Genomic DNA, 19,814 nt, shown 5'->3' on the forward strand with positions numbered 1-19,814 from the left:
AAAATATTAAGAATATTTCCTAATACTGAAATGCTTTAATTGGCTGAGCCTTAATGTTTTAGATATTCAGGAGATACTCCCTCTGCCTATAATTAAAATCTGTAAGCATTCTTATAAATAGATTTAAATTAATTTCTAATTTCAGGTCTTTTTTTTCCCCTTCCTAAAAGCAGAAAATGAAAGAAACTACACCGACCAAGTACATCTTTCTTTGGAGAAGAAATATTGGTACAAATACTGGTACAAAACAAGCTGCTTGAAGGTGATTTTTTGTTGGTGTTTTTGGTGTGTTTTTTTTTTTTCTGGCTCTTTCCCCCAGCAAAAACATGTCCCAAGACAAAACAACTGCTGATCTAAAATGAAAACTGTCATTTCCAACTTTCGTACAGACTCTTCACTACAGGACCCCATCTTGGGGGTAGAGGGGAAACAGTTAACACCCCTCCCAATAAATTCTACCTAGAACAAGAGAGAAAGTAGTGACTTGCAATGGTTACTTTACAAAAGTACTAAACACAGACTTTATCTTCAAATTCGTCTATGGATAATCAATTTGCAGCACTACACAAGCTTCTTTTGTTCGCCTTTAACACTTGAAAAAACTGAGAGAAGGATTTAAGGACTTTCTTAATCCCAAAGAACCAGCACATGGATTACTGGCAATCGGATCTAAATGCAGTTGTGAAAACCAGTTATAGAAAAGGTTATTCTTAGGATAGGTCAGCAGAGCATGTGAACGCAGCAACATTTGTGACGAACGTTCATTATATTATTTTGTACTAAAGCAGTCAATAGGGATTATTTTTCTGTTCAAGTCAGGTGCACAGCATTTCTGTTAGTGCTGACACATGCCAGCAGGATTTAGCACAGCATTCCAAGCACTAAAATTCCTACTAAAGAGTTAGGTGGGTCCAGATTATTTACTCAGCCTGACCAGCTATAGTGTCTGGGCACAAAACCACTGGAAATGAGACAAACAGTCGAGTGACCCACAGAAGAAAAGCTTTGAGAAGTGCCAAGCACAAGGAGAAAGTTTAAACAGACTTCTTTTCTCTTATCGCTATCTCCTTTGCTAGCAATGCAAGCTGTGAGAAGGGGTGAGTTTGAACTCGTGTCCTGTACAAGCTGAAAGGCAATTACAGTCCTGGATCACAAAATCATAAAGAGTTTATGTTCCTGGTGAACTGTCTTTTGCTTATCGACTAGCTGGTGCCACTCAGTATGCAATTTATATAGCTCAAGCATAACATGAATTGGGAAATATGGCTGTGCAAAGTTCTCACCATCTAAGTGTTATCAGAGAGCTTTCCATTCAGATAAGTATGTAAGGAAAATATGTATATACACTTATGAACAAGCCATGGTCAAGGCAAAAGTGCTAAATGTCAGAAATGGCTACATGACTGTTAAATGCTTAAAAGTGTTATAGGCTGAATTTTACCTACACCAAAGAAGAAAAATATTCCAAAGTCAGTGCCGGGGTGAGGGGCTAGTTTACTTAGCCTCATTTTTCTCTTACTAGAGTTTAAACTCACTGGCTGTTTTGAAAGCTTGAGGTTTGTTTTTTACTGTTCTCTTACAGAGTCAGTTCTCCAAATGTCTTCAGTGTTTAACCACAAACACTGTGGGCTGTGACCTTAGCTCAACAGTGCCTTGAGCAGGTCTTTTCTGGAGGAAAAAAAAAATATCCCCAAACACCCACAACAACCCACAAATGTCATTTTTATAGTTTACTTAAACACCTATTTACTTCCTGCACAGTACACAGTAACGTTTGTTTCTTCAACAAAATAAAACCACTTTCAAATGACACATCATGTATCCGATGACATGATCTGTTCCCGGGAAGAACATCAGGTTTTCAAGTGAAACTTCAGTTTATGGTCTATCAATAAGAATTAGCAGAATGTACATAAGCAAATCTAGACATAAAGCTTAACAATATGTTAACGAAAAATTTTTGATTATCCTATAAAAATAAGGACTGATAATCCCATCAATGGCCAAAGAAAACTACAGTTGTACACCTTTTGCAATAAACTGTGAACCCCTAGGCAATTTTTCCTATATTGGGTTACTAAAAAGAAATCCACAATCATTTTCAATCAAGAAATTACCAAGATTGATAAATCTTACCTCTCGGAGTGTAGGTTTGCCTTTAAAAAATTCTGTGTTTTTGCTACTTTTTGGCGGGTTAAATCTTAAATTTAGAAAAGCACATCCATTAGCAATAGCCTCTAAAGGAGCTGGCCCTTCATATGGAAATCCGAGACCAACGAACAGCTGAAAAATAGAAAAAAAGGACTATCTTAATTTTTGTTCTTTACAAAAACTGAAAGCTAAGAGCTAACTTAAAATAAACAATAATGCATTTTAAATTTACCAGCCTAAAAAAATGTAATGTTAAGAAGAAAGTGGGAGAAATTCAGCAGCTCACCCCCTCCTACCCAAGCAGTAACGGAATGTCCTGTAAAACACATTTGACAATAATCTTCTGTAATGAGCTGAGATGGTTTTTCACGGAGCTGAGGCAACAACAGACCCTTTCAGCTATTTTTTTTGGGGGGGGGAAAAAAAAAAAAAAAAGTCATTTGGTGGTTTGATTGGTGTTGAAATGAAACTGCTGGGGCTCTCTTGCAGGTACAGGTTTTACTGCAGTAACCTCATGGAACAGCCACACTACTGTTTTCCCCCTCTCTCCCACAACAGCTAACCTGCTGGTTTTGCCAATATGAACATGCTCCTGCCAAACTGATTAAGTCTTCTAATTAAAACGATAGATGGCAGCAAACATCAGCTGAAGATACTGTACCTAGGCAGCAAGAGCTTGCATAGGATTAAGAGGGTTCAACACCTCCAAGGTAAATTGAAGGAGGAAAAATGCATCACACAGCTATTCTTAAATCAGCCAAGATTACAGGTGCTCTAGAAAAGGCAGTGCTTCTCTCCAATGTAAAGAAATTTAATATTTTTTCAGAGCTGTTTGGCTTTTATTTGGATCTTGACCCCTTTCCTGGCCCCACATAATTAAAACCCCTGAATTAAATATAGGATTCTTCATCTTTATTTGAATGTCTGTGTATAATGAGAGAATTACAAGCTCTCATTCGTAACAGCAGTTTCACAGCACTGCTGTACGACTTAACATGCATATATATACCTACTGCTTTTTTTCAAGAAAATAAAAAGAGCAATCTTCATAATTATTAGGATCATGTATTCAGGATGTATGTATTCAAAGAGGTCAAATTATACTATTCTACATTAAATTTTCTGCAACATGGAAGTGAATCCTAGTGAAAGAAGATTCAAAACTGAAGGCCCTTTCTAGGAGCTGATCTTAACATGGATGCATAAACCTGGAGTCAGTATTGTTGTGCACAGGCATTGCAGCATCAATCCTCTCTGACCCACGGCAACAGTATAAATTCTGAGTTGGCTCATTTTAAAAAGAAAGCTAATGCTTCTCAGCATAGTTGAGGACATACAATTTCCACTGCATGGAGCTGAACATTGTTATTTCAGATTTCAATTTTCAGGTTCAAAAAGTCGCCTACTTGCAAAAAGTTTTTCAGCTATCTTGCAGATTTAAATCTTACAGGAAACTCTCCAGTGGCTGATAAAAAAAAGATCTGGAAGACTACCTCTACTAAAGCTAGATTATCTAAATTTGGGGTTTATATATGGCATAAGATATATTACCTTTCTGTCAGAAAAAATGCATACTAAATTTCATCTCAAAAGAGGCTTAATTTAAAGAAAGGTAATCTCTTGAAAATAATTAATTACAGACACAAAACCATTTCATGCAATCTGCACACATAATGTTATTTATTTAAACTACTGCTTAGTTCAGGCAGAAAACCAGCTGAGAACTGGCAATTAAAACCATCTGAAGTATTAATTCTCCTATGATCCCCTGTTTGTCTGTTATGTAGAGAATGCTGGTTTGTTTGCTTCATTTTTCACTTTTTTTAATAAACTGCTGCTGTGCACTGCTCAACAGTTCTGTGTCTGACTGGTCCGTTTATTTAGAAGGAAGCTCCATGGGGAAAGAAACATGGTTTTATGTTTTGACAGCACAGAGCACACTGTCAACACTTAATCTATAATAAATAGCTTACCACCTGTTTCGTATCCATTTTTCAACCTTACCGCTAAGCAGCACCATACCTTTGAAGAAAGAAAGAAGGATGTGTCTGATGGCTAGAACGGTGCATGTGTGTGTGCTGCCTGTGGGCCTGAGGTTACAGCCTGGCTCAGAGCCGCCTGCAGCCCCCGCAGCTCCTTCTTTCAACCCTCCAAAATCTTCTGTCCCTCTCCATCACGCTGTCATCAGGTCAGCTGAAATTCCCAAAGTGAATCTAGACCCTGCTCCTGAAAATTGCCCTTTAGTAACGTTCCTTGGTTTGGGAGCTAGTATTTTGGTATGGTATAAAGAGCAAAACCGAGGAATATCTTAATTGCCTCAAGAAAGTGACATCCATTATGATTAAAAAAGTAAGCATTAGAGAACACAGGTAATTTCTGTAACTCATTGTTACGATGCTCTAATTTGCTAATCCTTTGAATTACATGCAGCTTGTTATTTCCAGAAAGGCTAAAACAATCTGTCAAGGTACTTCCTAAAAGTATGCAACAAATGCTGCAAGTGAAATTGAAAAAGAAGTGAAAGTAAAAGAAAAAAGTAGAAATAACAGGCAACAATTTTCAGGTACCAGTGAAGCAAACATCCATCCTCAGTACAGTTGAGTCTGTGTGGAAGACAAGGCTCTCCCACAAACCAGTAAAGATTTAGAACAGACTGCTTTTCCACTATTTTGTGATATAAATGTACATTTGCCTCCACCACGTAAGGTGCTACTATGGCTTTTAGGGTACTCTCTTACCGGATGCTGTGTCTGGTAACCACGGTCCACCATGGAGAGGCACCTTCACCCTATGGCTGAAGGTCTATAATGCAAAACTCCAAATCTGACAATGTTGGTAACGTAACTGTGGGTACACATGGTTCAGAAATGTTAGCCCTGATCCTTCTTTGTTAGCTGCAGCAGAATTGCTATGCAAAGTAGAATTCCTTTATGCTTTACTGGTTGATTACTGCTTGAAACCATTTGATTTTCTGTATGTGAGCATTTTTCTCACCTTTCAAATGTTTTTGAAAGCCAGAACCATTATTTTTCACACAGTGCTTTAAGTGGGCACATGCCACAGTAGGCTCTGTATGCCAATGCCCCGTATAACGAGATGATTGCCAGGAGGAGTTCACAGTATAAAAGTATATCTAAAGGACGTAATAGCAAATAAATACAGATGTAAAATGATCTTGGTAACAGCAGTGTGTTTTTTTTAAAAAAACCATTTCCTTTTTTGCAAGGTCTGCTACCCAGATGTGTCTGCCTGTAGGTCTGCATGAATCAAAAAAGGGGATTCTTATCTGCAATCTCACTTGCCCAACTTGAGTAAAGCAGGTGTTGAAACCCTTAAGCAGGAATACTTTGGTTTTCATAAGAAAGGCTCCTCAAGAACCTTTTCTGCCTTTGCAGTGAACTGAACCCCTGGTTTGGAATTTCAGGCTTTTGAGTTGGCCACCCTGCATCAGACTAGCCAAGACACCATTCTTTACTGATTATAATATAAGAAGTCCTTTCATGGTGTAGCAGCTAAGTGGAGACTTCTCTGACGTGAAAAGTGCTTCACGACCACTCCCGTGAAAAAACAGTGTGGTTTTGGTTTATTTTTTGGAAGCTACTGACTTTCAGTTGACACTAAGCAATTTATTTGTGGAGTTTACAGCACCAGATGAGACTATTATTAAAATGAACACTTCAACAAACAGTCTTTCTAAATTATAGCCAAAAGTATAAAATAAGAAATGAATGTTTTACTTCACTGACTGTAATTCTGACTAGCTGAATATTTAAAAGAAAAATTTCAAATTCCAGAGACTAAATGCTATAGTTCCATAAACAGGAGTGTTTATCTTCTCCTCTCCTCTTTCTAACATTACTGCACTTCATCTAACTTATTCAGTCGGGTTGGTAGGTTTATCACCACTTTTGTATGCCTCCTTACTGAAATTATGTATTCTCTTCTGAACTACAGAAAGAGAAGTGTAGCAAAGGTTAACTATCTTGATATATTTTTCTCATGAATATGAAATACTTTCTGGAGAAGTCAATCCTTTTGTGATTGAAACAACTTTAGAATAGAATCACCAGTTAAATGTCTTTTCAGCTGATTTTGTGAAGCGTGTGGAAGTAAAAAATGTATTACATCAGAAAAGGCAATATGAAAAAAAAAGTTTGTCTTCCTATTTCTGCTTATTCAACCTTGCAAGGGGATTTTTCCCAAACTGTCTAAATAGAGTGTTGCTCCTACTTTTATTAATCACCATTCAGAAATTGTAAATTCCACTTAGTAATAGAATTTGGATTCCCTCAAAAATTCACAGTGACTCGAAGTAAAAAGTTGCATCTGAAACTTTCTTGAAAGGAGGAATATTTCTCAAGAATTCAGTACTGGTTCTTCCAAGAGAGTCTGGTCCAACTCCTCCAGCTGCCCACTTGGCAAGAAGCCATGTAAGTTGGCAGGAAGGCTGCCAGCTCGCCTACCCTATTTTCTTCTGACGTGATGAATGGCTTTACATCTTCTCATTAGGAACTGTTGACATGTCTCGTTTTTGTCATGCACTACACAGCTGAACTAGCCATGATGAATCTCAAACACCCCCCTCCTGCTTGGAAAATACACTTATTCTGAAATGCGTTGCTTTATAATACCGGAATGAAATGGCAGCTGCAAGCTTTTGAGAATAACTGTGTCGTATACAAACTACTGCAGAGACCAAATACATTTTGGGAATGCAAAGCTCTGATCAAGAATCATGACTGAGCCATCACCTATCACTATTTTGCTGTCTAAGGGCAAAATGAAGCAGTGCAACATAAACTGACACTTCTGAGTACACTGAACTGTGCGATTTGTTAAATTATCATTTAGCTCTGACTTCCTGAAAACTAGATTGTTTGTCAGCTGATCTAACAAAAACTTGCTAACACAATGTTGAAAGCACAAGCAATGAAAGACAATCCTTGTCCTTGCGTCTCAAAACATATGTTTAGAAAAAGAAAAATCTGAAAGTTTCTGGAAGCTTAAAGACAAAGTTTGTTGCTTGGAGACAGCAAAAAGCAGGCCTAGATGGTTCAAGTGAGCATTGCGCCCACAGATGTTATCATTCCAGAGTTACGGCTCTGATTACTCACATACTTTCAGCACACTGATTGTCTAGTGACAAAACCCCATAACTAAATTCATTATGGGGCTCTGGCCATGTTGCCTAGCGATTAAAGTGATTATGATTAAAAACTGTCCTTGAACATCACTGGATGCATGTGCACACATACACGAGGCTCCTCAGGGCACAAAGCTCCCATTCAAGTCAGCTTGATTTTTGTGGAAAACCTACACTTATTTTAGCAATTCAATCCACAATCCTATTGATATAAACACAATTGACCCACACAGGCAGCAGATGGCCAGCAGAGACAGGTGAGTGGTGTTTTTATGCTAAGCTACGTTATTGTCTCTTGAAGGATATAAAAATCTGAAACTGTGAAGGTAAAGGCAACAAGACGACTTAGAGCAAGTATGTCTGTTGATTGACAATGAAAGGCAACCATATGCTAAGGCAGAACAGCCAGTGTACCTATGAGATACTAAGCATCAGGTAGCAAAAAAATCCCCAAAAACCCAACACAAAACCAACACAAAAATTCACCTCGAACTGAAAAAGTCCAAACAAATTAGGTGGTAAATCTCAGTTTCCACTTTCACGATGCTGCTGTTATATTTTTTCTGATAAACTAGATATATTGGAACAGTATTAGACAGGAATAATAACCAAAATTCATGATGCAGTAAGCCATATTTAATTTAATTTCATTGCATTGCAACATCAGAACTATGTTGCACTCCCATTTGCCTGACAATAGTAAGTATTAGGAGAAGCAGATGGACTCTTAACTGCTTATCATCAGGTCAAACTTTTGTTAGCCTGGCTGCATCATAAATAAATAATTTCCTTAAGAGTAAAACAGCTTTTGTCATTTGCAAATCTGCTAACAAAAGTTCAGAAAAGCCATATGAAAATACTCTTTGCAGACTTAATTTAAAAAAAAAAAGTTTATTAAGAAAGATTGTATCAAAGAGATAATGCGATAAAAACACTGGCTTCCTGATACAGGGTCCTGAAACACATTGATGTGTTTCCCAGTGCCATCTACTAAGAAATGCAGCAAATTCGCTAAGGATTTTCCTCAATAGCAGGAAGAAAAAAAACCCGACTGCACAACAATAGAATAGAAAATCATTAAAATCTAAAATGCTTGTAGGACTCTACAGTACAGTGTAGATCCACGCTTTTCACAAAAATACAATTTATGAAAAATAAGCAACTTGCTGATCTCAGGAGTTCTTCACAATCACAAGAGAGTTATCTTCTATCTGATAATTGCAATTACTAGTCAAAAACCGAGTGAAACTAGTCTGGTTACTTCCTGTGTTCACAAAACCCATATAACTGCACTGTGCTGAGCTGCATAATATGTATGTATCAACTTGAATTTGTCCTAAAGTGAATGTGTCTTTACATTGCATCTTAGAGCACAGCAAATATAACCAATAACAACTAGATGACCTATCTACTTAATACTGAAAATCAAGGTTTTTAGTGTAATACATGCAAGATGACTGATAAAGAATTAGAGGAAGACTTACTCAAACATAAGTATTATTATGAACTGTATTTTGTAAATTATAAGGACTTCAGCAATTCTATAGGAAGTCCATTAGCTTCTGTTACTATTCCAGTGAATAGAGCACTTTTTTTTTTTTTTTTTTTTTTTTCCCCCCAGAAGAAAGTCACTGTTTGTGCTTGGGGTTATTTCAATGTCAATATTCTTCCCACGTTAGTACTATGATTAACACAGTGATTTCATACTCCACACAGACAAGCTGTGTAATCTCAGTATTATCTATGACGAAAGTAAATGTTGACTTTTTAATCTGCAACATTATGTCTATCTGTATGCATCAAGTACATACACACAGTGGTTGTCTTTAAAAAGTCATAATTTGCCAACAGCTGTCACACAGAGATGTCAAATTACCATCATTTTCCCAAATATTTCAAAAAGGAGATCTCTGCAGTCGTGTGGGAAGACTAGGAGGTGCTTGCTTTTTTCTTTCTTTTTTTTTAATAGATTCTTCTGTAGAACTGCACAGCAAGAAACTATCAACAATGGGGAGTAAGTGGTGCAGTTCCACGCATTTTGCTAATTTTAAACACACAAACCACTTCTTTCACCAACTGAAAGTTAAACATCCTATTTAAATGTAATCTACTAAAGTGTTTTAATGTTATAAAGTGCCACAAAGATTATGGGAATGGCACAGAAAACTCCACAAAGCATTCTAACTACGGGGACAAAAGTTTATTTATTTCAATATACTGTCCCTTATCTTGAGTTCCCTTAACTATGGGGCCACAGGCAAAGCACACCACAAAAAGCACACTCTTTTGCTCTCTCTCTCTGCACAACTGAAGTAGAGGAAGGAACTGAATGGCAAATGAAGTGCTTGCTTTTCTTCTTTTCTCCCCCAGAGAGTAGGGTCACTCTAGGTTAAAGTCATTGGTAGGGCAGAGCAAGCATGCCTACTGTACAGCTTTCAGATTTTACCTAACTTTCACATCAGGGATGTAAAACAAAGCATGTTCTCAGCTGATAATTTCCTTGAGCTGAATATCACATTTAAGAAAACGAAAAATGCATTCATCCATGTTTCTCAAGCTGGTTGTTAAATGCGTCTGTGAATGTAGGTTGTCGTCCCAATTTTCTAATAATAGCTGTCAATCCACAAAATATGGACATGATGAAAAACATATTCTTAGCACACAGAAGACAACTTAAGCTCCTTTACATTTGATCATTTATTTTTCCAATGCTTTTAAATTAGGAGCTCATTCGTAGGAGGTGAAATGCGTGCACTTCAGATACCGTCTATCTGTAGCTATTTTTGCCACTACTCCCTCCTGAAAAACTTACTTTCGTTTCTCTCAGTAGAAACTGCAAATCCCGCCCACTGAGTATACCATGGTTTTTTACGTAGCTGGGAATATAAATGGTGCTTGTCCCGTGAACAGTTCCATGGACTTCCATATAGGTGTGGATGATATCCAGATAAGCCTTCTTATCCTGTAATAGCAACAATAAAATATTTTCAGTCTTTACAGATTTCAAGCAGTAGTGTTCAATCAGAGCTAGTTTTTTATCTCCTGTACCACAAAAGCCAGAAAGAGAAGTTCACTCATTCTTATAGGATTTCTATAATATTTGATCTTTCATTGCTTTATTAGTTTTGTTTTCTACTAGATTGGAAGAAAACTGCAGCTTTTTTATTCACAGTATAGGTATAAGTAAATCAATACCAAGGTCCCATTAACTTCTAATCGGTCAAAAAACAGGTCACCATCAGATAGCTGTAATCTCAGCATGCCTAAACAATACTTGGCCTAAAAATACTAAAAAACTCATTCTGAAATATCAAATCTTCACTCTGTTTTTGTCAGAGATGTGAAATAATTGGTTATTGTTTACCTTCTTTGTGAAGAAAAGGGTGAATCTCACCTTAGTAAGATGCACTCCTGCCAACTGAATAACTGAATACACATCTTTATCTAAATACCTAGTTTCTGAGTCCCATGAGATACCACTTACGTAAAGTTTTAAAGGCATTTTGGAAAAAAACCAGAGTAATGGCTTTAGTGTTGCATTAAAAAAATAAATAATATATATATATATATTAAAAAAACAGTACACTATCCTAGTTTGCAAACAAGAATTACTTTAATTTTCAATGCCATATGTTTTTTGAGTTTTAAAAACTACTAGCATTCCAAAAGCAATTAGCTGTAGATTGTATTTACAGCCAGTATCCAGTACAGATTAGAGAGACTTTCCCTCAGTATTTGCACATAGTCTTAGTAATAGCTCTAAAATCAGGCAACAAGTTTCTGTACTTCTTGGCAGCAAGAGAGTTTTTAAGAATTCTACTTTCACTCGCTATTTTTGTCATGTAAATTCTGTACAGTGTTCCTCCACAGTCCTGTGTGAAAGCTGGCCAACAATTTTACTGAAGTTCATTCCAAGGGCAAGTAGACTGGTGAAAATCCTGTCTTTCCAAATCTTGGAGGAGCAATAAGGTATGAGGCCTAGGTGAATAAACACTATCACTTCTTAAAACTTCCTTGCTAAATTAATAGTTGGTATACATTCAAATACACAGGATATTTAATGTCACATAACAACTGGCTTCTAGTTTAGCTGACTCTACTGGTAATACTGTTTGTGCTGAAATAGATTGCCTGCCTCATTATTAAATCGCCCTGTTCTGGTAGCTACGCCAAGGCTGCGCCAATCAATGTCCTGGGCTACGTATTATATAAAACAGACAACAAATGCAGACAAATATGCTTTCTTGTTTGATGTGGTTGCTGTTATTGTTAATTAAGACAGATTATTTAAGAAACGAAAAGCTTGCTCCATTTTTATTTTTCCTTTTACTTCAAATTTTAATTACTCTAGAAGAGATATTCCCCCAATTATTTGTAAAGTAGCATAATTAGAAACTGTTGAGAAGCTCATATACTTTGTTAAGAGAAAATCAGCTGTAGAACTTTTTCTTTGCAAACATGCAGGGGAAATATAAATGGAGTAGCCTGGTCTCATTACCAGAATGCAGCAGTGGTCTGTCGCTTGAGGCACACCTTAACCCTGTCTACCTGGCTTCCAGTACAAACAGAGCCTACAAGATAGGCTTTAGTGTTCTGAACGGGAAGAGAAGCAATGAAGCACAGATACTACTGACATGATCTGCCTACAGTAAGAACACTAACGCACTTGACTCAGATTTTATTGGCTCGCATCACACAAACTGATGACGATTGCACCCTAACTCAAGAAAAATATGAGAAGCAAGCAGCTAGAAAGAAGAAAACCAGGATTACCTAAAATTGCACTTATTTTAACGACTTCAACGAAAATTTTACAAAGCTGTAACAGAATATTTAGCTGCTTTAAAATAAAATATTTGACATTGAAATTATTTAGTCTTTACAATCTTTCTAATGGTTCTTTAAGAACTACATTATTGCCTGTAGGACTGTTGGAAGATTTTATATAGGTTCAAAAAGCCATTATGGAAGAAAAATCCATGAATCATTATTGAACAGAGACACACAACTTTTGGCCCAAGAGATTCATGAACTACTTGTCTCTGGTGGCTGTGAAACATGCCTGATTTCATATTCTTCCTTACACATCAAGTTTTGGCTATTTTTGGAGTCAGAATACTGGACTAGATAAATCTTTGATCTGAACTGACCTTGCTGCCATCTTATTATCTTTATAGGTAATTTTCAAAGATTAATATAAAATGGACCAAAAGAAACGTAATATTTTCATGTCTCCTGTTTACATGTGATGCCAGTAAAACTCTAGTGGGATTCTGAAAAGCATCTGTGAAGTTCGTTGCTTAAATTCTCCTGGAAACACTCTTTGATACATACAATGGACCTTGAATTTAGCCCAAAGTATTCCCCAAATCCTCTTGTTAATAACAAAGTGACTCCTCCTACTATATCCATGTGCTGTCCTCTGTATAAATACCAGCACTTGATGACTACAAAACAGGGAATACAGGATTTAAAAAAACAGGAGTATAGCAAGACAGGATGAAAAGAACAGGCTGCCATGCTGTATTTACAGTAGTATTTTCGGGGGGCAGAGGGAGCGTTTTTACTTAAAACCTTAAATTTATAAAAACATGTAATAAATATTACTCATAAATTCAAATTATCTGAGCAGACATAAAAATTACATTTAAAATTAATATATAACCAATCAATACAATTTAGGAAGACAACGCAAAAGCAGTGATAAAATCAGCATGTTTTAAGCATCTCTGCAAGTGCGAACAAAACATTAGCTATTCATAACCTTAATTGGGAATATTACTTAACCATATGACTGACTTCTTTCCTGATTCAGAGTCTAAAACCACAAATAAAACATATAGTTTCCCAAACAGCATCAATTCTTCCATCCATAATATTTAGAAGAATAATGGACTTTTAAATGGTGTCACTGGCTTTCCACCTCTACAAGACAGGGTAAGTACTGTAGACTGCGCTATAGTCTATAGAAATTATTTTTCCTCACAAAGGAAACCTCATCGCTAGAAAAGCGTAAGCAAAGGGATCAATATGTAAAAATTTTATGAATTAGTTTTCAAACCACAAGAGTAAAACCATGAAAACAAACCCCACACACAAGCTGAGAAAAATCTTTCATCCCCCAAAGGGCAACCCTCTTTCTTTTATTCAAATGAAATTTTTAAAGAACAATCGGAACCAAGAGCACCATCTTCCCTTTGTTCCCTGTACATAAAACAATTTTTTTTTAATTTTTCCAGAAGTCTTTCTTTCTGAAGGAAACAAACAAAAAAAGCCCAACCAAATACTCAGAAAGCACAATCCACAAATCACTCCTTTATTCCCTATTCACTTTGAGTCAAAAGCAACTGCTTTCATAATAATCTATAAAGTACCATAAAAACACCATTAGCACCTCATACCTTACACAAATCTCACTAACATGTCTCCTTTCGCATTTAAGTAGTCCTGAATTTTCACATTCCTTGTAGAAAAGTGTTATTTTGGATCATAAAAGTAAATATTGTAATAAGGCACTTCACAAAAATAATCAAGACACATAATTCAATTCAAAACATTAAAAACTTTGAATTAGAAAATGACAGAGCGTAAATATGGCATTTATAAATAGAAAGTCTACAAGTAAATAAATCAAGAAATGTGATTTGCAAACAAAATATCAACACTCCTTCAACTGTTAATCCACTTCCTGAGTTTGCTTGCTTGGCTCCAGATATAAATATTCTTTTATCTTAAATAATTACACAGTAAACTCCAGATTTTTACTTTTTCCAAAATTAATTCAAAGAGAAGAGATCACGGGCTGCTGGCTAGTAATGCAAAATCAACATTCTCTGCAGAGTTTGTATCAGACTGCACTATTCACCCATGTCTGCTGTCCATACTGCAAATCTAGACTTCAAGCATGAAAGATAACAATATCAAGAAACCCCCAAATTATTTCTCAGAATCAAAATGGAAGTGTTAACAGTAAGTAACAGTCATAAAAATCTTTTCTGAAACAATTTTTCAGCAGCTAAAATAAACATGCCACTCAGGAAAGTACTTTTTATTGATCATTGACTGCAGAACTGTTATTACTATTCATCGATTATTTCCACCTACTTTTAAAAAGCATCATGATAAGGCTTTTCTCATCAAAGAAATCAAATGACAACTGCCTGATAAGTCTTTCCCTACGACAATGCTGACAAGAAGATACAGTCTGAAGGGCTGAAATTTTAAGTTTGGTAAGTATAAGTATAAAAGCTACAAAAATATGGGGTAGAAAAACAATGCATTAAGAACTAAACTCTGCTCTTAGTTTTCTTGATGTAGTAGATGGCGGTAACTAACAACTCTGCTTTACCATCAGTTTGGCAGTCCAAGGCAATCACAGTATTTTGCAATTTTAGACCATTCATGTACCCTCACAGAACACCAGAAATTCAGCACCAGGTGAAACGAAGCACCACATATGCAGAACTACAGGCCAACTACATTACAGAATAGCTTGATTCAGAGCCCTAAACTGGTTTATGGGTTGAAAGTCCAAACTGTAAAATGTATGTAAAACGGACCATATACCCAGTCTCACTTTCTTACATTGAAAAATTCAGAAGACAATCTTTTATAAAGCTTGACAAATGTAACTCAGAAAAGCAAGTACTGGGACAGATCTTTGTATATATCCTAAATGCATATCATTAAGTCTCAAAGTCTTAACATCTGGGTGCTTATTTGCCAAAGTGTCAAGTCCTAGCTAAGCCACAATCCAGTCTATATGCAGTGTATGACAAATGAGATTGTGACACAAACATAAGATTGGAAAGCAAGTGTGAATTCTCACTGAACAAATTATCTGAAACTTGAATAAAGTGTTAACTTTAACCATAGAAACCCAACAAAATTACAATAGTCAATTCTTTCTGTACAAGGATATCGTCTCTCACCAAATTGGTAGTGTTCTCTGAAGAAGCCAATCAGCACGTAGAAACTCTTTAAAAGTTCTTAAAGGAACTAAGTCTCTTTGGGATAGAAGAGAATCACCCTTGTGAAGGAACAGTCATCATGCAAAAGAGAACAGAGAAGTGACAAAGTATGTAGCCAATGCATACTATTCAGAGTAGCAAAACTGAAACTAACTTCAAAATCTTGAAATCTTGAAAAAGCAGAAAAACATCACTATACTGAACACTTGCAGTTGTAAAGCTTTTGGAAAAGCCCCCTCAGTAATCTAAGAGACGGAGTGACTAAGAAATAGAATGATAAATTCAATATAAATAAAGTGATGCACATGTTGAAAACCAGTCCTAGCTTCACATATGAATAATGGACCTGAGCTAACCAGTGTCACTCAAGAATGAAGACTTTGCGTTATGATAACATGATTACGGTCCATGACAAAAAATGAGTCCAGTGTTCAGTACCAGTCAGTCCACCCACCAACCAAGTAAATAATAGGAATTATTTGGAAAGGAATAGAGAATAGAGAGAGTATCATTGAACTGTTCTACAAATACACAGTTCTCTCCCTCCTCGAACACTGTTGTGCTTCTGGTCCCTTTTCTCAAAAAGAAGCCAAGAACACTGGACACAGTTCTGAGAGGGGTAAGAAGGATCCAAGCTACAGAACAGTTTCCATTGTTACATACAGAAATCTATAATGAAATCCTTAATGATTCTTCAGCTTGGAAAAGACAACTTGGCAGAATATGAGAGAGGTTTACAAAACCATAATTGGAATAAAGAGCATGGATTGTGACTTGACTGCTCATAATGTCCTGATACAAAGGAAGCCAAACAAAGCTAGTAGGAGGCAGGTTTAGAAAAATCCAACAGTTAATGGTTTCTCCTGCAACAGGTCAGAGATTTGAGGGGACTCCGCAACAGAGAATGTTGTGGGGGCAAAAAAGTTTGCATAAGTTCATGATCAGACAAGTGCTTTGAAATCATCTCTTACTGAGATCTCAGTCAATAGTCAGTTTATCAAGAGACAAACAGATTCAGAAATACGCTGAGCTGAAAAAGCTGGAAAGAGAGAGAATATGCAAAGGAAGTATTACATAACTTTGCCATGCGTTCGCTCTTCCCTGAATGTCCATTTATGGCTTCTTTGTTAGGCACCTACCACATACATCTGCATAAAATACACATTAGCACATATAAATATATAATTTATTCGCACATATATAACCTTTGCACAAAGAATGAATATAACATCTCAGTAAAGGCTTGGGTTCTTCACGATCTTCCAGAAATTCTGCTTATTCAGTTCCCTGTCCTCATCTTTATCTGTTTCATTTGTCATTTCTTGCAGTTCTTCATCCATGAAGTTTTCTCCTTCTTTTTTCCTAAACTGGGTTTTTTGAAAGATTTGACAATTTCATTGTCACGTGATGCGCACTAATGCCTAACCAGGAATTTCCTGTCCTTTGAATGGAAATTTCCAGAACTACCAATGAGACATATGTGTGCACTGTAAGTGCTGAAGCAGAAAAGTGCAGGAGGACAGAAGAAAATAGGAAGTGAGACCCCAGGAAGAAAAGGTTGTGATGGTTTTATGATAATCAAATACTAGTAGATGATTGTGTTCATTGGTATTGTAAGACCTCACTAATTCATTTTGCAGCTGGAAAGTTCTGCAAAAAGACAAGCTGATCACCAACCTGTCTGAAAGGTAAATATTCATGGAAAACATTTTTTTCTTACTTCATAATAAATGAAGTTCTGATTTTCATAATAAATGTTGAAGAATAAGCCTTCAGAAGTGTACACATATGTATACTTACTTACTGCACCTATAGCTGCTCATTTTCTTTGATTTACTTGTTTTTTTGATCCGTACTTCTTTCAGAAGCAAATGGTGAATTTCAGAAATATTGCTGAACTAAAGTGTCTGGCTCATTTCAATTTGTTATGTGGCATAAAGCAGGACAGTGCTTCTGGTGCCTGGTGACAGCAACTAGGGTAAGTTTCGATTGATAGATGAGCCCACAGTGCTGCTGCAAATTTGGAGGAAGACAAAATAAAAACACCATGAGGCAAGTTTGCAAGTGCGCTGACCATGTGGGAGAGAAAAGGTGAGAAGGATCTTTTCTCCCTTTCCTTATGTTTCTTTTAGCTTAAAAAATGAAATGAAATGCTCACCCAAGGTTTGTTGCCAAATATGAAGCACAAAAACCAATCAGAAGGAAGGGAAAAGGCAACGCTGCCAGCAGCAAGACACTGATCTCTGCTCGTAACAGAACTATTCCTAGAAGTATTATTTTTCCTCTCTGACTTCTCATTTTCTTCCTCCCACTTCATGCAAGAGGGCATACAATGGGGAAATTACATATGTCACATGGAGCTATAAAGGGGAGATGTTAGTAAGAACAGCCTTGGTCATGTACTTTCCTATTGAGAACAAGGTAAATGTAACCATTTACCATCTCCAAATCTTCAAAACTTGTTATGCAGACAGTATACATTTAAGAACGCCCATCTTGTCAAACAGCATTAGTAACAAACTCACACATTATTTTGCCTCTAAATATATAAATATTTTTAAGACAACTCCAATACACTATAATGAAATCTACTAAAGCAATCATCATACAATTGTATGTTATGCATTGATGGTCATTTTCTGAAACAAGCGAAATTCTGATTTCTCTCACAGTACCCCACGAAAAAAAAAGAAATAGCAAATAGTGTAAAATGAATCTCGACTCTTTTTTCTTCTTAGGATTAAGGGTTGAAGTATTGGAATAGTATGATAGGAAGTTGCAGGAAGAAGAACAAAGAATAGACTTAGACCGAAACAGGAACTAAGACGACATGAAAGGCTTCAAACATTCCCTTTTAATTGAAATGTACTGTAATTAAAGCCAATTTTGATAATGGAGAGCATTATGGGTTTTACTCACATTTTATTCATTCCTTCTTTTTCACTTAGGCAGAGATAGGATTCTCTTTACTCCTTAGTACTGCCAGAAATGCCAGACAAAAGCCCAAATCTTTGATTTCAACAAACATACAGAACTTGGCAAATGTTGCCCTTGATAGCTTACTTCTAGGGATAATCTTTAGAAATGTAGCAAAATTCTTTACAACGTCCTATTTGTAATCCTCAACCCACTTAAGACTGATTTAGTTATCAGAGGGAAGTAAACAAGATGTATCTTACAGTCTCTGCAGCTTACATCTTTCCTGACCTCCAGCAAGACATACCCAGACTTGCCCACTGTAATATGGGATGAATGCCACTGGTCTTTGGCATGGGCTGACAGTTTTTTCTGTATCCAGCAGAGCCGACAGAATTCGTCACTGTATTTCTCCCCCTGTTACTCGTCATGTTCATACCAGAGTTTAGCCCCATTGAACAATGTGGGAAGACAGAACATTGTAAGAAATCCACAATTCTCTAGCTACAATAACCTGGTGAGCGCACACAGTTTAAGCAGGTGTTCTGAGCTAGCGTCACCAACTCTGCCCAGCCATGCAGCACAGCTGGGAATATGGGGATTTCTAGCAAAGATGAAATGACAAGTAATTTGGCATCTTTTTTTTTTTTTTCAGAGGCCTAGCCAGATGCAGAAAAGGACCCATGTCCACAGCTATATAAAACCATGATGGCAGTTAGCTATTCTAGTCCCACTCCCAGGCAAAATAGGTCCCGTGCGCACCTCAGTTCCACTTCAACCTGCTTGGTTTAAAATTAAACAATTTATTTGCAAGTGCTATTCCCCTATAGCAGTTCTGGGGACTGGAACGCTCTCTCCTCCACACTGTGCTTCTCTAATGACTGATCAGGCCCAGCAGTGACACGTGTATTCTGTGGAGATTACACTTTTCGTTAATTGGCCATGTTCAATATAAAGAAAAGGAGCGGGATAAATAGATTAATCTGGTTCCGTACAAGCCATGGTGGCAGATGAAAAGAGCACTGAACAGAGAGAATGAAGGAAACATGAAATAAGCAAATTACACAGACACAAGATTAGTTCAGGCTTTCCGTGGATCACAAGAATTGGATTTTATCACTCCAGATAAGACATCCCACACTGCTACCAATTCAAAGCCTATCTGCAATGATTGCATTTTATGTACCAGTGCATATGGGCATGACTGCAGTTATAATCTGCAAGTTACAGTTTTATGCTTGACGTTACAAGCATAAAGTGAGCATTTTAATCTGGCCAGGTATTAAGTCATACATCTTGGAAGAAACAACACAGGCAATACTGACAGAAACAGAGCAGTGACTTGAAAAGCAGCAGTTTTAAAAAAAGATACAAGTCTTGGCTGAGAAGTTGTCTAAACACAAGTTCCTAATGGTGAAAAGGGGATATGCCTAACAATGCATATAGTATTTCTTTTTGATTTGGTGCTGGTATGGCCCATGTGCCCTTTGCTAACATTCACGTTTGAAGAGGAATGTGAATAATCTTGAAAAGTTTCAGAGAAAACAGACACGTGAGAACTCTTAAGGATTAGAAAGTACAAAGCTCTTAGTGGTTCAGCACATAGAGGCTTTTCAAGAGACGACTACGGGTTA

At 36.7% G+C, this 19,814-nt stretch overlaps 1 protein-coding gene across 3 annotated transcripts in view; it reads right to left on the reverse strand.

Annotated features, from left to right (window-relative positions):
* The window catches only part of MGAT5 (alpha-1,6-mannosylglycoprotein 6-beta-N-acetylglucosaminyltransferase), a 138,831-nt gene that overhangs the window by 16,201 nt on the left and 102,816 nt on the right, over positions 1-19,814 (reverse strand). For all 3 annotated transcript variants that reach the window (XM_069780823.1, XM_069780824.1, XM_069780825.1), the window contains exons 12-13: positions 10,107-10,256; positions 2,137-2,283 (exon numbers count right to left, since the gene is read on the reverse strand). In XM_069780823.1, the coding sequence (XP_069636924.1) occupies positions 2,137-2,283; positions 10,107-10,256 (297 nt within the window). The remainder of the gene's footprint in view (positions 1-2,136; positions 2,284-10,106; positions 10,257-19,814) is intronic.

Source organism: Haliaeetus albicilla, chromosome 4 (genome assembly GCF_947461875.1).
Source record: "Haliaeetus albicilla chromosome 4, bHalAlb1.1, whole genome shotgun sequence".
NCBI classification, from domain to species: domain Eukaryota; kingdom Metazoa; phylum Chordata; class Aves; order Accipitriformes; family Accipitridae; genus Haliaeetus; species Haliaeetus albicilla.